Here is a 20,237-nt window from a genome sequence, read left to right on the forward strand (position 1 = left end):
GTATGTGTGTATGGATTAATATATATACATATATACATGACTATGTGTTCATATATCAGAAAGACACATTGGCCCCTTTTCTGTTCCAAAACAAGTTAAACTCCGTGAGTAGAAGTACTTGTTCCTTTTCACCCTATGCTTTAAAAATGACTTTGAATAATTACATAACATCTAAGTATTGACACGATAAACGATATTCTTTCCATCGCTCCCATTTTGATGTTAATGGTGGAAGTCATTCGAGCACCCCAGCAGATTCTTACAATAAAATTTATCGGCCATTACAAATTCATGAGATGGGGCTGATTTCAATAATGACTCCAAAGGCATTTTCTCTTATCAATAATTCATTTGGGGAGCGATATAACGCCAGATGAAGTCAAATTGAACAACTGCCTTGCAAATTTGTACGGCTATGACCTGAATTTCAACTGTTTATACGGACTATAAAAAAATTTTAGCTCATCAATGCTTCCGATCTGTTGCACACTGTTTTCTAACTTAGTTTTTGTAAGAGTTATATTCCAATGTCTCATTCGATCGAACTAAATTATGCCAATGAATTTTTATTTTATTTCCCCTACTTTTTCGGGACAAGAAGATAGATTCTAAATACGTAAAATGGCCAAAAACTGATTTTATTATAGATTACTTGATTACTGTAAAGAACCCCTGCTGTTCATAATGAAAGTCATCATTCAAAAAGCAGACCGAATCACAAAGGCCCCTAAATGAAGCACTCGAAGCCTTCCCTACTTTTTATATACCCACCACTTTAAATTTTGAATAATCATGTTTCAAAATTTTGTTGGTAATTCATCAGTATTACTGCTACACGATCAATATTAACGTCAATCTTTAATTTTACTGGCAATCCGACTGACTATGCACGGGACCCTTAAGGTATCTGCAGAGTTGATTCATAGGCGCAACTACGCTTTCCTCCTTTGGTTTTTCTTTATAATTTTAAAGAATTGTATGTTCAAAAGTGTGCCTTAATCTAAATAAACAATATTCAAATGACTTTACGCAAATTTAGTACCACTATGCTGTTGAAAAAGTTCTTTTAAATTTTAATAAACATACATTTTACTAACTATATCTTTGATTAAAACAATACCTTACCGCTTAATTCAAAGTTCTGAGTCCAAGAATCCGTCTTCTGGAAATTTGCAATTCTCAACGGTTTTAAAGTAGAGGTTTCAAATTTTTTTGAAAGAGTACTTCGTTGAAATATGTAATTACAAAAAACATTTCGAGATATCTAACTGGGTAAAGGATCAAACCAAAATATTATTAATATAAACAATAGTCACATTTGATTTAAATGAGCGAAGTTGTCAAAGCCAATGGTTCTTTTGTTGAGAATGGCTTTTGTAACAACTTAATTCTTAAGACCCATATATATTGAGAATAATTTAATAGTTAAAGAAGGCATTTGAAATAGATTAAAACTTCGTCATAATTTGAATATTTTTTGTTTAATGTTTGGCTTTATTATAAATACCTTCTTGATTAAGAAGATCAACCATTTCATACCCAATTAAAGCTTCTATGTTTTATTGGATAGAGATATTCAGCAATTATTTTATACTACAGGCACATATTGTTGAAGAAGGAAGTGATGTAACTCTGTGAGTTAAGTGTTGCTCTCCTGGACCTGAGTCCTAATATGGCTATGACTGATAATTATTTATTCTGAAAAAATATCTGAGGGTCACCCTCAGACCCTGCCTCTATGATGTGAGTATCCTTAATTGGGAAAAAATCTGGCTGTTGAACATGATCACCCCTTGCAGGAACATTGTTCTAGAAACAATACTACCTTACAAAATTTTGTTCACAAAAGTTCTTCCATAGGATATAGTGGTGCAGTTGTTTTTTCCTTTATTTTTTTTGTTGTTAAACAAAAATCTATGAATGATCCTTTATAGATATATTAAATTATTAAAATAAATATTATATCCCCAAGTTGATGTTATATTTACCCCTTATGATGTTACATTTGTTGTTTTACTTTGTAGTTTCAGTTAATTATAAAGTTTGTAAATTTGTTTCAGACAAAATATGTGTGCCACAAGTGGCTGTGAAAGCATGCCACAAGATGGTAGAACAGGCGAAGACAATTGGAGTGAACCTAGAATGTGTTCCAGCCCGAGACAGGTAACAACATCATTTAATTTTAATTTCGAACAAGTTATAGATAATAAAACACAATCTGAGCCCTTGAATCACATCTAACAATAATAATATTGAGATAGTTTATGAATTTATCAGTCTTTTTTAATATAACCAATACCAATACAAAACAATATACATGGAATATTGCTACAGTAGGAGTAATGGAATGACATCCTGCACAATTACTTGAAAACACAGGAAATTGGCAATTTGAGAATATCAAACTGTGAAAATTGTGGAGTTTATTGTATTAAAAGTTGCCTATTTTCAAGAATAAATTTCCATAGAGAAGGAAGTTTTCCAAACATGTTTAAGAAAAAGGTAAATTTCAGAGAACACTTTTCAGACTTCTGGTCAATTGGAAAATTCCATCAAAATAGTTAAAAATTTTAGATTTTGCCCCATCTCCAATAATTTTTTGTAGTAATGCTCCTGTGTACATATCACTGTTTATCTTTGATAGTTGCACATCTGAAAAAAATAATTTTAATTTTATATTGTATTTGGCATGTTCCAATAATACACTATAATTACTGCTAAATTTTTTCTAAAATATACATTGGAAATAGCTTTCAATTGTTGTTTTATTTTTGTGCCAAACTGGTTTTGCAAAGCTGCAAAGGTCTTTGCTCTCAAAGGCAATCTCATTGCTATTATGCAATAAGTAAATATGTGAATACAGTGTTTATGTTTAATAATTTATATTTCTCTCATTTAGTATTAATTAGTAATTTAATATTTTACTGTGATAACTTTTCTTTAATATAATTTCAATTGTTCTATTGTTGATTTTTAAAAATCAACAATAGAACAATATTGAAGAATTCTTATTCTTCTATGGTTAAGACACTTGGTCGTGAAACATGGAATCTGAAATTTATTTTTAATTGAAGTTTTTGGGTTCACAGCATTTTTAAGAAGCATTCTATAGATTTTCGGCAGAATTTTTAGGAATTTTATATTACAAAAATTTTTTTTTATTAAATTTAGGTACGTGGCTCTAGGAGTAAGGTAAAAGATATTAATTAAATAAACACTTTAACATTGTGAAAGATTTCATTTTTTCAGTTACCAAATTTACAACTTAATTATGCCTCAATTATTAAAAGTTTACTTAGATCAACATTAAATTAACAAAACAATAATAAAGAAAAAAAGAAAATTGATTATTTTTTTAAAAAACATTACATCTTCTATATTTTCTACAAGTTTTAAGGCATAGAAATAATTATTAAAACAATTAAAAAAAAAATTAATGACAGTTACATTGTAAAAGTAAGAAATATACATTTGCCATACTTTTGAAATAATTGTAGTGCAATACTTTATTATGTATAATATACAACAAATATATTTTATTCTAATAGCATTCTTAAATTATTCCAGGGTTGAGTGCATCTCAAAGGTGAAAGATCATGAGGCTGACTTTGAAGCCCTTGAACCTGAAGACATGTACATTGCAGCTCAGATGTCTGACAAGGACTTCACTGTCTTCAAGGAAATAAGAACAAAAGAAGAGCCTCAAGGTAAATCTAATTTGCAATTCCAGTTTCTAATTACTTAAAAAGAAATGTTTATTGTTTTTCTGCTTTTATAGCAGGTAAACATTTCAAATACATCTAGTCCCTTGAAATATATATTTGAAACATAAACATAGTTAATAACTACTTTTGTAATTATAAATCATAATAAAAATGTTACATTAAATTAATAATATTTTGTCCTACTAAGTAATGATAATAGTGATATTTATAATTCTCTAAATAGCTCTTAAAACTGTCTTGTGAAATGAAATAAATAATTAATTTCGGCTAAAAAAAATTGTTGTTATGTAAGTATTAATGCATGTACATTTAATACAAATGCCAGGTACATATTCATAATAGAATGCATAGATTGGTGTCTGTTTGTAAAAATTAATATTTCCCATTTAATTTCAGCTGAGTTCCGTTACGAAGGAGTAGCAGTGATTCATAAAGACTTAGAAATCAACAGCATTCATGGCCTCAAAGGCCTCACTTCTTGCCACACAGGAGTTGGAAGGAATGTAGGATATAAGATCCCAATTACAAAAGTAAGAAATGGTTTTAATTTTTTTCAATAATATAAATGGTTTCTGTGCTAAGGAATATTCTAATAGTTCTTTAATCTTGAACTTTCTAAAAGTTCTGTGATATTGAACTAATGAATTATGAATGAATTATCTTATTTGATATAATTTTACATTTAAAATGATTTAATAGTTGACTAAAATGGGAGTCTTGGGACCATTGAGTGACACTTCTTTATCGCCAAGGGAGAACGAGCTTAAAGCTCTGTCAAACTTCTTCAGCCGAGCCTGTTTAGTTGGAAAATGGTCCCCTCATCCTGAGACGAATGCCAGGCTAAGTAAGTTTGTCAATCTAATTGCATATTGTCTTATAAGAAATATCTAGTTTACTCATGTAAACTTATTTTAATATTAATACTTTATATCAGTGGTTTCCAACCTCTTTCAATCTAATTCCATAAAACTCTCCTCATATTGTGGTTTCCTTAATGGGCCACTAAAAAACATACCGTATTATGTAAAAATATGCATAAAAAAGTATAATTGATAAAAATGTATTTAGCAAAAAATATAATATATGATTAATACCATATAATAATATTTTAATGAGGTTTAAGGTTTGTTTTTCTGCACAAATTTCCACAAAATATTGTATTATGTCAATGATAATATTCTCTTTTATTTTTCAATAAGTAAACAAGATTGATACTTTGTCTTTAAAACAGCTATTGCAGAAAAAACAGTATTACATAAGTTATAGGTTACAATTTTTTTTTGAAATTTCTAAAATTTTAATTTTTAATGTAGAAAAATCATTTTTCATGGCCAACTAAAACGTAGTAATATTGTTTTCTTGTTGAAATAAATACTTTAGTCTGTTGTAATGTGAAAACTCAATTATCATTTCTAAGCTCTGCTGTAGGAAGGTCAAAATCATCTTATTTTTGACAAATGTGTTTTTTATCGACTAGTATTCTGACATTTCAAGATCTGGAAATTAAAATGAGAATTGCTTCCATAGACTGGTCAAGAAATTATTAATAGCAAATCTCCATCCTTCTATTTCATAAGTAGGAAAGGTGAATTTAAAATTGGGAAAAATATCAAAGTCTGGTATTACTTTTCAAATCAAAAGTTCCAATTTTTATATAAATATAATAGTCTTGTCGTTTTGGCTTATAGCATGAATTTCAAACCTTTAAATTTATTTATTTAAAGTATTAGATTTTTTTTTAAATATCTATTAAATAAGTAAGTTTTACAAGGATTTCCTGTCACAAATCAAGTTGACTTCATCTCTATTATTACCAGAAATACTAGTGGTTGTCTTGTATTTCCTCATGGAAATACAAATAGTATAGATGAATTTATAGCAGTCATGTCTAAGACACCAGGACGATGGTTGAGGATTACATATTACCATTTTGTTGATTCATCATTTTCAAAACCAATTTGAATTTTTTATGTATTTTTGTATACTATAGTCCCCACTCGCAGAATAGTCTCACCATCCTTTTAAAGGTTGCTCTCCACAGGCTGGAAATCACTGTTTTATGCTAAAAACTATATAGTACCTAAGCTATGACATATATTCTCTAAAAATTCATTTACCTCTGTAACCACAGGTTGGAAACTACTGCTGTATGTTAAGAGCTAAATGTTATCTGTGGTATGACCATACACATTTACCGAAAAATCATTTTATTTTATTTTCAGAGTCAACTTATGCCAACCTTTGTGAACTCTGTGAAAATCCAGAAAAATGTGACTATCCTGATGTTAACTCTGGCTATGAAGGAGCTCTGAGATGCTTGGCTAAAGCTGGAGGCCAAGTTGCTTGGACTAAAGTCATCTTTGTCAAGAAGTTCTTTGGTGTAAGTATCTTTGGAATTATAACAAGACTTTGGCATAGATACAGATATGTTTCGATAATTTAATAGCACTTTATGGTTGTTATCTGTTAAAAAAATAATAATAATAATTGGATATAATATGTAAATTAAAGTCTGAATTGAACTGTGACCTTTTTAGATGCCTTATGGAACTCAGCCCGCCAGACAGTCTGAATATAATCCCGCTGATTTTGCTTTCCTCTGCCCCGATGCTACAAAACGACCCATAACTGGTCCACCTTGCACATGGGCTGCTCGGCCATGGCCAGGCTTTATGGCTTCAACTCATGCTGTGTAAGTTTATTGTATATACAATCAATGTCCATTTTTAGAGGTTTCTAGATTTGTATGTAATTTTTTCTATGGAAGATTAAAGTATTTCATAGTAAACATGCAATTCTTTAAAAAAAAAATTTGTTTTCCATACTACAAAAAGATATGTCCATCCTCATTTCTGAACCTTCAGTTTCTGTTTTCCAGACTCATTTTTCTCAATCTGAAATTTGGCCATTAGTTGTTGTAGCTCCAATATATAGATATAAACAATATATTGTATTTGTATTCACTTATGTAACAATTGAGTTGCTTCAGATCAAAATATTTTGTCTAACTAGGCCAAATATTTTTTCCAATTAGTTACAATTTATTTAAAAATCCATGGGACTTTGAATGTAAATAATTACGGTGGTTTTGTGAATCTTAATATCAATGTTTCAATTTTTTTGTTCTTACATTTATATATTAATATGTAAATTATTGGTTGCAATCCATCATAATCACATCATATTATTCATTTTACTTGTAGTGGTGAATTAAAAGAATTGAGAGAGGAAATTGCAAAACTTAACAACCTTGGAGAGTCAACTCATGCCGATTGGATTGCTACAGTTCTCACATTGAACAATAAAACCCTTACAGTTGATAACCAGGAACAATCTCCTCTCAATTACTTACTAAAAGGTAAACAAACATATAATGGTGTTACGTCCCTTATAAGATGATGTCAATCTATAATTGATCAAACCTCATTTGATCATTACTGTTATAACCACAATATTAATAAATCATTATTCTTTTATAGCTAAATATAAGGATGTTATTGAACGTGATGTTCTTGAACCAAAAAGGGTAGTAAGAATTTGTGTCAAGACTGATACCGAAATGGCTAAATGTGAAGCCCTTAAAGCTGCTGCTTATTCAAGAGACATCAGACCAAGTTTATCTTGTGTTCAATCTGCCAACTGTATTGTCTCAGTTGAAAAGAAAGAGGCTGAACTAGTTGTTCTTGACCCACATGTGGCCATTGATGCCGAGAAGTTAGCATTTCTTCTCATTTATAACTATAGTTTGCTGCTTTACAATAATATGACTAAATGCATAATTCATTGTTTAGGAACCATAACCTTAAGCCCCTACTGAATGAGCAATACAATAAGGAAGACAGTCAAGAGATCGTAGCTGTTGTGAAGAAAGGGTCCCCAATGGGATCAATTCAAGATCTTAAGGGAAAGAAAGCTTGTTTCCAACCAAACGGCAATGCTGGTACATCAAATTTCATACATTATATTAAATTTTGTCTTTATGTAGGTCTTTTCTCAAAAACTAATTTTTTAAAATTATTATTCAAAGGTTTCTTTGGTGTCTTGAAATATTTATTAAATAATAAGATGATTGGTAAGAATCATTGTCCACATGAAAAGTCATTGACAGAATTCTTCTCTGCAATTGTTCGTGAGTAACACACAAATTAAATATTTCTTCATCTGAAATGTGTTAAAAAAACTTAATTGAGTTGATATTGGAATTGTACCTATATTAAAATGGTATTGTGCCTATTACAGCATCAGTTGATCCAGTACAATGCCTGTTATCTGGTAAAGGAGATGTTGCGTTCGTTCCAGTTTCAGTTCTTCATGGTAAAGGTACGAAGGCGTAATTATTACATTTATTTCAGTTATGATAGTTTTTTATGATGAAAACCATTATGCAATAATTTTTTTTTATTGTCTAGATTCAGAAGTTGAACTAATCTGTTCCTCTGGTGGAAGAGCTTCTGTTAGTAAAGCTGATTGCGGTATTGTAGATATTCCTCCGAGAATGGTATGTAAACATTTCGGTAAACAAATATTTAAAAATAATTATATTTTTTATTTAATTTTTTTATTTGTTTAGGTTATGACATGTAAGGACCTGAGCGAAGTACAGATTGATGAGGCAAGATCATCACTCCTAGCGGCTGCAAATTTGTATAGTGCACATCCTGATCTCTTCCTACTCTTTGGAGACTTCAATAAGGAACCAAATGTTATGTTTTCAGTAAGGAATTCATTTTTTAATTTTTTATAACTTGAAAATGAGTGGCCTTTTATACCCAAATCTAATTAACCTAATATTTTAGGCTTAAAATTATCTCTGAGACAGTAGGGTAAATTATTTTGTGGCATTGATTGATTAACTATAGACAAAGAGCTAATATAGTTAGGTAATAGTTTAAGAGTAAAATATTTTATAAATAATATTTATATAATATAATTTGTCAAGGTATATCCTTTCTATTTGCAACCATCATTCTTGTCAATACTTTAGTTCGACCTTTTCAGCGGTTTCTAAACATTTTCTGCCAAGGCAACCTTCTTAAGCTAAATGATTTTGGGGCACCCTTGTTGGGTTTTTCAGTAACCTTTTCAATATAAAAATGTAGGCACAATTGTCCTTAAAGTGGTTGAATATATTGGAAAAGAAGAAAAAATTGTACATAGTAAGTTCTAGAATGCACTATATATTTGCTATTTTAATGATTTTTCTTTTTCGCTTGTATTATTTTGAGAAAGTGGCATTCACTGCTACTCTTGAGGCCCCCAGGGAGCTGTAGCACCCACTTTGGCAACTGCTGTATTATTTAATACTGCAGTATTTGTTGTTAGTTTTGAATAAGTATTAAGGAACTAATGTTGATGACAATTTTACTTTTATAATTTAATTCAGGTTATAATATAGAACCAAAATGAATCAATATGAAGATAATTATAATAAAAAAAGTTTCATTTTTGTAATATAAATTAATTATATATTCCTTGATTTTAATCATTTTTTAATTAATATTTATATTAATATTTTAAACATTCCTGAATTATTAGAAAATTTTATGGTTAAAATATAAATTATGTTACAATTTCAAAAATAATAAGTGAAAAATTAAAAAAATGAATTCATTTTTATTTTACTTTCAGAACCATGCAACAGGATTATCTGCCATTGCTGACGTTCTTCCTTCATTTGAAAAATATAAGAAGTTAGTTGTGGATTTGGCTGCATGCGCTTAAGGTAATAATTTTAAGGATTATTCTTCCCAATAGTTTTAAAATCAGTACCACAAACCTAAGTAGACAAATATTTTCAGTGAATGTAATTCAATTGTAAAAAAATAATCATCAATTGTGTATTTAATTTGTTTGTTTCAGAATGAAGATTTAAAAAGACTGCCCAAAGGACTAATGTTTTTAACTTAGAATGTGACTTTTTGAAAAGTAGACCTTTAGCAACCTGAATATTTTGTTCCTAAATCAAATGAAAAATTATCAAGAAATGTTTATATCAATGAAATTATTTTTGCTTTAAAACTACTTGCTAGAGATACAAATGTATAATCATTTAATCTGAACCAAAACAGTTATAAATTTTATGGTTGTAATTTTTATAATTTAAGAAATAAAATATGTTTAAACTAGAAAGTAGTGGTTACATTTGTTTCCATATCCTCAGTCCAAAGTGATATATCTGAAAATTTCGAAGAATCTTGTGTTAGAATAATGGTTACAGATTTAATGAAGCTTCTAATTTCTAATTTTGATATCTATTGATTGATCATTGAGTACTTTTAATTAGTAATGCCACATATTCAGTTAGATATTATTGGCATTTTGGAGAGAATAGAAAACCACATTTGAATGCAACAAAGGCCAATATAATTTGGATTTGCAGATCAACCACATAAAACCTATTCCAACCGTTAAAATATCAGTACCTAAATATACTTGTCTCACCTGATAGGTCGATCTGACAGAACCAGTAACATTTCTCAGCTTTTTACACACTAACATCTGTTCAGTATATTATGCATTTATTATAGTACTTATTTATTTATATAGAAATGGCATATCCAGCCAAATAACCAATGAAACAAAAAAAATAAATTAGTTTTAAAAAGAAAAATGAATGACAAATAAACTTTGCTATGGTTGTAGTTGTCAATTATTTTGTTTCAAATTGAGATTTAAATCTCTAAAATATTTGAAGGCAAATTCTATTTATTTTTTTGTTATTTAGAGTCAGATCATACAACAGTCTGGAATAATTCAAAGAATAATATCGTAAAAAGTTATAAACAACAAAATCACTATTTTGAATGATCCTATAATAACTATTGTTCATTAGGGATTTGTCGACAATTAATTTTGGTACTATGTTGAATATTAATGACTGGAAGAACAAAATTAGGGTGAGAAAGATGGAGGGTGTGATCAAGAATGAAGAACACTAATAAGTGGTTCATAATTTATTATTCCAATGTTTCAACCTGAATTTCAGACCTTCTTCTGAGCTAAATGCAGACACGATGCAAATAAAATAGTATAACAAGAAAAGTATAACAGTTTTCATATATGAAAAATATTGAAAGAAAAAAAAATGGGACATACATATAGATAAAAACAATTAAAAATTTAAATCATGATAAAAGTGAGAAAGAATACAATATAAAAGAAATATTAACAAGTTTGTATCTTATTAATTTTATTTGTTGTATTTGACACATTATGTCTTTGGTATGATTTTCTTTCTCAATTTCTCATGATTTTAATTTTAGTTATTTACATTAATGTACCTGTCTGATTTTTTCTTTTTTTCATACTCTTTTTCATCATATTTTTTTTTGTTATACTGTTTTGTTTAGATTTAACATGGTTGTTAGCTTGTTTGTAATTAGTCCTGAAGAAGGCCTGAAACACAAACCGAAATGCTGGCACAACAAAATAAATAATACTTATAAGTGATCACACCCACTGACTTCCTCATATTACTTCACGATCAACTATAAATTCATGACTTACTTCAAAGTAGTACTAAGTACATGGAAACTAATTTTAGGGAAAAAATAATTAAAGGTTCTCCCTTTTAGGAAAATTACAACTTTTCATTTCTAAAAGAGAGAACCTTTAATTGTATTTTTCGTAAAGTTTGTTTCCATGTACTTAGCACTACTGTGAAGTAAGCCATAAATTTACATCAGCATTGAAAAATAAAATAAACAGTGGATTTTTTATTAGAAGCATGAGAATAGTATTTAACTATTATAACTGATTTATTTAGTTTATAGATTCAACAAAGTTAGAAAATATAATTTAAGTTGTAAGGATTAAAATGATAAAAATATAAAAACAATTTTAAGAACCTTTGACATTAAAATTGAAAAATAAATATTTTTGTTTATTGTAGTAGGTAATAATATTAACTTACTAAATGCAAGGAAATAAGACATTAGCCAGCAATACTATAGGAACATTCTTGCTAATATTTTTAGTTTTAATTCATTTTCAAAAGTATTGAAAACAAAAAAATATTAAATTTGTAGTTATAAAAACTAAATAATCAATAATAATAATATGTATATATATTTATATTTTAAAAATGATATTCTTTGTGTCTAATTAAAAAAAAATAATCTCCTTGAGATAAAATTATAGAATATGAGAGTTAATTTAGGTAGAAGATGACTGACCTAGAACTGACTGAAATTATCTCAAAAGATCACTACATCTATAATGACACTCAATGAGGAATAACCCCATGACTTTCAGAACTAATTGAATCAAATACATGTCCTTAAAAATTTTTACTCTGATCCTTTTTTCTTAATAGCACCAGATAATTATAAATTTCAAATTATTTCAGTTAGAATGTTTTAATTTATAAGTAAATATATTACAAATTTGTATTCTTAAAAAGATAACAAAGAAAAACTACTATTTACACAAGCCTAATATCATATGGGACATAAATAAATTATATTTGATTTTTTGCTTATTTCTTTCCAACAGTAAATAAAAATAAAATCTAGAAACAATAGAATAACTAATTTTTAAATAAATAAGGAAAATGTAGTTTTGTTAAGTTACATATTTACATTCTAATAATTATATTTATTGGTTTAATGTTTTCTTTATATTCCTCAGTCTTTTCCTCAATGCAGATATTTAAACAGTAATGACCTAGTAATATCAGAGTTGGGAAAACATTTTTACTCAAAATACTTTTTAAATAAGTATTTCAAATACAAAATGATTATAGTATCATGTTTTGAAAGGAAAGCATTTAAATTATGAACTACTGTCAAGTATTTTGGCAGAAAAGTATTTTAAATACAAAATTAGAAATACTTTATCTCTGTTTCTGAAATACTCCTGATGACTTTACAAAAGTATTTTAAAAGAATGATGGTCTGGGTGGTGGTGGTGGTAAATAGGAGAAAACATATTTATTAGATGCCAATGTAAAGGCAACAAACTCTTCAGTCATCGATTATATTAATGAATTAAAACAAAATGTAGCTGTTACAAACCTGCCTTCTATGCCACAACCCCTGATGAAGACCTGAAACTCAGGTCGAAACGTCGCCATAAAATAAATAAATATAGTTTTGTTTATTTATGTTGTTCTTTGACCGCACCCCCCGACAAACTTCTCCAAAATGTATTTTATCTTGAATTCTGAAATACTGTATTTTAAATTACGCCCAACTCTGATTAATAGAAAATAACAATCAATTAACTGATGAGCCTATTCTGATAAGCCTGGAAAGTGATGGTGGGCCCTGTGTGTCTGATCTGCAGCAGGCAAACTTTATGGCACCAATGAGGATGGGGTTAATGGCAGTATTGAGAAGAGCTATGCTTAGAGCAAACAAGAAGTGGTGAGATCGAAGGAAGAAGCCAGTATCTTCGAGAGGCCTGTCACCATCAATGTAAATCAGGCAGAGGACAACAGTGATGGGCAGCCACATCAGCAGCACCACTGCCATGTTCATCAGTGATATGCGCATCACTCGGATGTGCTTCTGCATTCTCTGCTGTTCCTGTCGTGTCAGCGAAGAGGTTAGCACACAAGGGGTTGACCATCGTTGTCTTGTTTCAATCATTTTCATGAAAATCCTAAAAATCCATAACATCAGAAAAATGTAATATATAAATCACTGTCATAGTAAAATTTATCATAACTGCATTGTTAATATTCTAATTAACATCACAGAATTCAGTTTGGCAATAAATAATATAAATAAAAAATATATATATATTTTCCAAACTTTCCAGCAACTGAAAGATATCAGGGTAAACAAGTTCAAAAAATTATTAAACATATGCATAGAAGCTAAAGGAAGGAGAGGAAAGAATTTTAACCAGAAACTTTTTAAATTAATTACTTAGACATATAACATCTTTATACATATATATTTTATCATAACTGCAAATAAAAAATAGCTGTTACAGATGGGCCGCCGGTAGCTCAGTGATTAAGACACAGTTGATGTCTTTTGGCGGTGCAGGTTCGAATCCGGCCTGGGGTGTTGACTTTTTTCATTGAGTGGCGGTCCCACAAACTGAAAACTTTGACCCCCAACCATGGTGAGGCAGCAGTATAGGAGAATGGGAGTCTTGACCGAAACCCCACCCCCCCAAAAAAAAAAAAAAAAAACTGTTACAGATAATAAACAATATTTGAAATAATATATTTACACAGAATCGATATACTTTTAAAACAAACAATCTTAAACAAGGATTAATAATTGAATCCAAAGGTTGAGGAAAGCCAACGGGTCGGCTGCCAAGTCGAGGAAAATTGTACCAGTCAATCAAATAACTGATCCACATGCTTGTGCATGCGCGAATTTCCTATTATTTGGCAAACTTGTAGAGGCACCTTTACCTCTAAACGATTAACCTGAACTCCATCTTTGTTTTACCTTTATTCTGATTGACTATGTAGGGATCCCTGTAAAATGTTACTTATTTAAAGTCGATTTACAACAGATATGTAGTTTTCAATCAAAATTACATTAAATATACTAAATAATACCTGTTTAACATTTAATCTCTAACAAAGAAATGATTATTTGCAACAGATGGAATTAGGTATTTTTCATTTTAAACTGAAATTTATTGCAAAATTAATAAGATTTTTAATTTATACTACGGGGAGGGGAGGGGGGAGGGGGTTACCAACCCTCATTTTACAAATTATATAACTGTTCATTTAGTTCATTTCTACTACTTAACAAAATTTTTTATTACTACAGCTTATATGTAAAATAAAATATGACGCGGCGATCATATGTAAAATAAAATACATTTTTATATAACAGATAAGATGTCTTGATAAAATGTTGTGATCACCAACTTTTTAAATTAGATAAACTAAAATTAAAAACCTAAAATACTTTTGATAACTGAAATAAGAAAAAGATTATGAATGGCATCTACTTCGCTTGGGTTCTTAGTTCACAGGTAATTGATTCAGAGGCACCATTTCTGGAAATTTATAGTAATGTTATCCAACAAAAAAAAACTTCAAAATTAATTCATTTGATGTAATCTTGGGAATAATATCACGAAATTTAATGAAATCAAACGAAATTGATATTGAAAATGACATGAGAGAGAATGGATATCGTTGAAGCAGCATGCTGCGTTCCTGCTGATATTCATAAGAGCTTTGCTGTTGGCAGTGCTGTTGGTCTGCTGGGGATAGTCCTATACCAATTGGTGAGGAAAAAGGATCTCAACAAACCTCAAGTAACTCTACTGCAGGACAAATTGGATCATGGCGTCAGTTCTTTTCTGAATCATTCGTAATGTTTTCTATGTGAGTTCTATAAAATGAATAAATCTGTGTTTCAGGAAGGTTCTAGCTCTGAAGAAGAGGTCAATACCAACTCAATACACGTCTTATGTTCAAAGGAGAGCATTACCAGTGAATCCTTTTACGGACTTCCTTACTATGTACATCATTCCCAATGCTTTAGGAAATGTTACTTGATAAAAAATCTAGAGGATTTGAAAATTCATTTAATTTTTGCAGGAAGAACTTGTGAAGGAATCTAACACTCTGAGGTGTATGCAGAATAGTGCCGTCACTACAGAGCAGAGCTCGGATGTAACAGAAGGCAGTAATGTAAGCTATCTATAGTTACATTCTTTCTTTAGAAGAAGAGAGGGGAAGAGCGGGCGCCAGATTTTGAGAGGACACCTGATACTTGAGCTTCCGTTGTTCGTAGCTACTTAATCCCAGGCTCCACGGTAACTGTGGGAGTGATAGATAGCTTTACTTTAAAACTATTAGGATTCTCTTCATACCACATTTAAACGTTTTGGCTTGTAATTGTCGCACCTTATAGCACGATGTTAAATATGAAGCGTTAAGAACAAGTAGGGGGATTGCATACTCTCATTCAAATGGAGAGTAAAGGCATAAAGAGGTCCGCCATGGTAATCAAAAGAAAAGGCAGCCGTTCATTGGCTCCTATTCCCCTGTCACTCCCCCGGAGTTCATCATAAGACTTGTCTTTTTGACTTTACTTTTTTAGGTAGCTTACTTTTTCCGTTATATTCCTTCCTCCAGAAGAATAAATGTGGACCACCAATCTGTCGTAAGTTTAAGAAAAATCCTTTAGATAGATTAGTTTACAGATATTTGTCCAACTGCTTTAGACCAGTTTTAAAAGTGGCCTTTTTCAACCAAATATTTGTATTATTATTTCTTTGATATAAAATACAATTAATACTCAAAGTATATTCCATTGCTATTTACCGTTATTAGCCATCTGCTCGATCCTACGCTGGTACCAGTTTTTGAAATAGCTGTCAAAGAACTCATGGACCACAATTTAACTTTTGCAAAATTATCAAATTTTCTCCCTTAAAGGAAATGGGCCATGGATCGAAACAAGTAGTAATCCGATGGTGCGAGGTCTGGACTATATGGTGGATGAGGTAGGAGTTCGAACCCTTTTTCAAAGCAACGCCATGCAGTGCGCTGCCCAAAGCCACCTTTCTTTTTATATTTAATAATTTCACGAGTTGCTTCAGCAATGAAATTTTTTTTCTAGTAATGCCTTAAAATTACGATAATTTCGTAGGACGCCGTCATATTTCTTCTCTAAAACAAATAACTAAACTGGGACTTTTTTTGAAGAACTCGAATGGGATTAAACACGCTTAGAGAATGCCTTAAAGGGATTATTAAGTATTTGTAAGTATTAAAAAAGGATTAAAATATTTACAGTATTTTAAAATCTTGAATTTGATAAAACGGTTTTTTTTTATTCACCCCATTATAAATTTCTATTAAATATTTTTCAAAATGTATTATGTTGTACCAATGATATTATTTCAAAGACAAAATCAACCCTTTTTCACTATTTAAAGTCACTATTGCAGTAGACGTTTCGAGCAAAAACCGTCACATCATTAACTTGAAATAATATATGATTAACATTTAACAAATTAAATCACTATGCTTATACTAAATTAGTTTAAACTAACAACATATATTAGTCACAAAACAATATAAATCCTTGATACAATGCATGTATATATTTTTCAGTTTAAAAAAAAAAGTCACAAAATTTTGTTTTATTTAATCCTCATATTTATTTAAAATTAAAATCATTCTCCTAACCATACGTTTCGCCCTGCACGAAAAAAAAATTACTTTTATATGATATCCACATAGCATTTATCAAAAGTTTGATTTCTATTACATTGTAGTTTTAATTGTATTGTGACTGATATATAGTTAGTTAAAACTAATTTACGAATAACCTTAGTTTTTTTAATTGCTTAAATATGAATTATGTATCATTAGAGGTGGAAGATATGCTAGTTTTAGCTCGAAATGTCCACTGTAATAAAGAGTTTAATGATTAAAAAAGGGTTGAATTTATTTATGTTATCAAGAGACACATTTTTAAAATTAATATTTTCATACTAAATGTTTACAATGTGGGGTGGTCCACTCTAGTTCCTCCCAACGTTCTACTAAATTTTTTTTATGGCCCTTTTCCTCTTCATTTCTAAGAAACGGGTTTTATCAAGAGGTAACCTATTCTAACCAAGGTTGGGGTTCAAGTTTTCATTTCGTGGGGCCTCTATAGAAGTTAAAGCCCGGATTCAAACCGGCGCCTCTGCAGTTGTGAGGCTACAAACGGCCCTCAAATCCAATTAACCTAATAAACTTGTACATTTTCTTCTTATTATTAGTCTATGGTGACAGTTGCTTTGTTGTATTTAATCATATTTTTTATCATTTGTTTCCCAAAATGGACGAAGTACCCTATCAGGGTACAAAAAAGCTTTCTCAATTTTGTGATATTACATGTTGGATAGATATCTGCCACGTGGAAATGGGCCTTTTCTACCGCTAAGAACTGTCTTTCAACCGCCTAATATATCTTAAAATTCGTATCTTAGCTGAGTAGAAACGCATTTTTCAGAGATAAGTAAGGTAGATGGATAAAAAAAAAAATCATTAAATCACATCGATCATAATTTGGTATTCTTAGATTGGACTAAAAATATTTAGATAGTAAGAAAAAAAAGGCATCTTTAGGTTAGCGACTTTTGTGCTGAAACTCACGGCATAGGATGTGATATGAGGAACTCGGCGTGGGTCTTAGACTGGTTCAACGCGTTGCAGGTAATATTCGCCAAAGTAAAGTCGCGAAAATGTTGATTTCCCCATGTTTGGAAAACAACTTCTGGTTCATGAATAACTGTACCTTAGGAACTATTAGTAGTGATAGCACCAAAATTAAAGCTAGATGAATGAACTATAAAACAGCTGATAACATTTATCTTCATAGTAGTAGCGGTTTCGTTTCCATAACATTTTCTAAAATTCATTCACAAAACATTGATTTTTTATTACTTGAAAAAAATCTTCCTATAGCCTAAGTGAATTGAACTTTTTTTATCATGAAATAACACGCAATGTTCTCTACCTGAATGAAACAAAAAAAGTGAGTTTTCTGTAACTTCTTGAACATCCGACATTTTTTATTCTTCTTACCATGGTTGGCAGACCATCGATTTTTACCCTTCACTGTGTATAATTTTCATCAAAGTAATTAAAAATTGGGGAAAAATAACTTCTTTTTTTCTCCTCTTGGGTCTTCAGAATATCAGTATATGATCTCGGATCGAGAAATAATTATTAATACCGACTGCTGCAGTCATGCCGAGGGACGCTTACTGTTTCTGCATTTACAATAATTCTGTTTGAGTAAGAAAAATCTTAATATCTTTGTTACAGAACCAAGAAAACTCCAACCAAAATCAAAATGTATCAGGGATAAATAATACCTCAGGCAGTGTACGTAAGATGGTAAGTGATTTTATCAGGTAATTCTCTATATATATATAGTCATTAAGTCAGTTACTATTTGATTTCGAGTCCTGGACTCCAGCAACAAACTCCTAACAATGATTCCTTTCTTGAGCTGCTGCCATCCAGTTCGTTTCCTCTAATTTGGAACTGGCATCACCAGCAGCACCGTGCCTCTATAGAAGCCAAGATCTTCCTCTGTGCCTTAAACTTTACCTGTCTTTGGTAGGTACCTGTCTCTGCCTCAGTCTTCATTATGAATCATTGATAAGACCTCTGGATTTGAGAATAGTGTAACGTTTCCATACTTGGTTGACCTTAACAGCCTCAAATATGTTGAACAGAATTTTCCTCTCAAAAACAATCAAGTTCTCACTAGTTTCGGAGAGAGTCCGTGTTTCTAAGCCAAACTGGAGAATTTACCAAATAATGGTTTTACCTTACATAAATTAATTTTGGTTTCCTTAGACTAGGCAAGATTCATAAAATAAGGGTTAATACCATAATAATAATTATAAGAAGATGGGTTGCGGTCAAAAAGGAACAAATAGTTTATAACTATTTAATGTCCGACGTTTAGCTCCACTTTGCAGGGCTTCATCAGGGCTATTAAAAACCAATATTACAATTGTAATACAATACAGTAAAATAATAATAATTGTAGGTTCATAAGACTCTTCGTTTAATTTCGGAATCGACAGCAATCTTGGTTTATGAGCAGAGCCCAGATTTAAATTCAGTAAACACCCTAGTTAGGATTGAAATGAATCCTCGCTCATTTCAGAACAAATATTTCTATAGTGTTCAATGTGGCAATACTTTCTCTTACTAATTTTCCAAATGAGTCTTTTTGTTGACAATTCGATTAACTCCAATTTCAAAAAGTACTCAACAGAGCACATTTAATATTATTTCTCGTTGCAAAGTTATAACATTTTTCGTTTGCAAAAAATAACAATTTTCTTAAAATTTACATTTTGCATTCAACTCTTTATCAATGCTTATTATTGAATCAAAATTAATATTAATATAATAAATATTTACAGCTAACTGTCTTGTCAACTGAAAGGCTCAAATGTAGGTTAAGTGAAAAGTAATAATTTATTAATTATTTCTACATGACAACTGTATTAGACTGGTGAAACGGAAATCTGAAAATAGCTTTTTTTTTTTTTCGAACCCTCTAAAAAACAGAAATAAAATGTGAATTAGTAGTGCATTACTGTGTAAGAAAGAAAATAATAACAGAAGAAAGAAATAACAGCTGCGGTGTCCGAGCGGTTAAGGAGTTGGACTTGAAAATCGCTTTTTTTTTTTTTTTTTTTTTTTTTTTTCCGAACCCTCTAAAACAGAAATAAAATGTGAGTTAGTAGTGCATTACTGTGTAGAAAGAAAAAGTAATTCGTATTGTGTCTTACCTTTTACTACCTTTGGTATAACTTATATGATATGCATAAAACATGAGAAAATCGCTTTAAGAAGAGATCTTTTATTTATGCGTTCTATATCCTTCTCCATTACTTTATACAACTTTTCTATGTTATATTTTCTAAAATTTTTGACTTTCCAACGGTGTATAATACGTCTATATTAGGGGTATTCATGATGTTGTGTTAAATGTTTTACCATGTTAAATGTTATAAGTATAAGATTGTGAGCAGCCCTATTTAAAGTCATGTTAA

At 30.1% G+C, this 20,237-nt stretch overlaps 3 protein-coding genes across 3 annotated transcripts in view; 2 read left to right on the forward strand and 1 right to left on the reverse strand.

Annotated features, from left to right (window-relative positions):
• Positions 1-9,447, forward strand: part of LOC106687809 (transferrin) — an 18,642-nt gene extending 9,195 nt beyond the window's left edge. Inside the window, exons 2-15 of the mRNA XM_014431908.3 lie at positions 2,061-2,163; positions 3,568-3,707; positions 4,122-4,255; positions 4,425-4,569; positions 5,948-6,105; positions 6,263-6,417; positions 6,929-7,083; positions 7,205-7,439; positions 7,517-7,665; positions 7,753-7,854; positions 7,965-8,045; positions 8,135-8,223; positions 8,296-8,439; positions 9,354-9,447. Coding sequence (XP_014287394.1) covers positions 2,061-2,163; positions 3,568-3,707; positions 4,122-4,255; positions 4,425-4,569; positions 5,948-6,105; positions 6,263-6,417; positions 6,929-7,083; positions 7,205-7,439; positions 7,517-7,665; positions 7,753-7,854; positions 7,965-8,045; positions 8,135-8,223; positions 8,296-8,439; positions 9,354-9,446 — 1,883 coding nt within the window. The 3' untranslated portion in view covers position 9,447. The remainder of the gene's footprint in view (positions 1-2,060; positions 2,164-3,567; positions 3,708-4,121; positions 4,256-4,424; positions 4,570-5,947; positions 6,106-6,262; positions 6,418-6,928; positions 7,084-7,204; positions 7,440-7,516; positions 7,666-7,752; positions 7,855-7,964; positions 8,046-8,134; positions 8,224-8,295; positions 8,440-9,353) is intronic.
• A 2,711-nt stretch (positions 9,448-12,158) lies between these two features.
• LOC106687794 (free fatty acid receptor 4) overlaps positions 12,159-20,237 on the reverse strand; it is a 14,058-nt gene continuing 5,979 nt past the window's right edge. The window contains exon 3 of the mRNA XM_014431886.3: positions 12,159-13,328. Within this exon, the coding sequence (XP_014287372.1) occupies positions 12,941-13,328 (388 nt within the window). The 3' untranslated portion in view covers positions 12,159-12,940. The remainder of the gene's footprint in view (positions 13,329-20,237) is intronic.
• LOC106687795 (uncharacterized) overlaps positions 14,525-20,237 on the forward strand; it is a 7,692-nt gene continuing 1,979 nt past the window's right edge. Inside the window, exons 1-4 of the mRNA XM_014431888.2 lie at positions 14,525-14,999; positions 15,072-15,173; positions 15,253-15,345; positions 18,484-18,555. Of these exons, the coding sequence (XP_014287374.1) occupies positions 14,835-14,999; positions 15,072-15,173; positions 15,253-15,345; positions 18,484-18,555 (432 nt within the window). The 5' untranslated portion in view covers positions 14,525-14,834. The remainder of the gene's footprint in view (positions 15,000-15,071; positions 15,174-15,252; positions 15,346-18,483; positions 18,556-20,237) is intronic.

The sequence above is a fragment of the Halyomorpha halys genome, unplaced genomic scaffold, assembly GCF_000696795.3.
Source record: "Halyomorpha halys isolate HHAL.00 unplaced genomic scaffold, Hhal_1.1 Scaffold1014.1, whole genome shotgun sequence".
Lineage (NCBI taxonomy): Eukaryota > Metazoa > Arthropoda > Insecta > Hemiptera > Pentatomidae > Halyomorpha > Halyomorpha halys.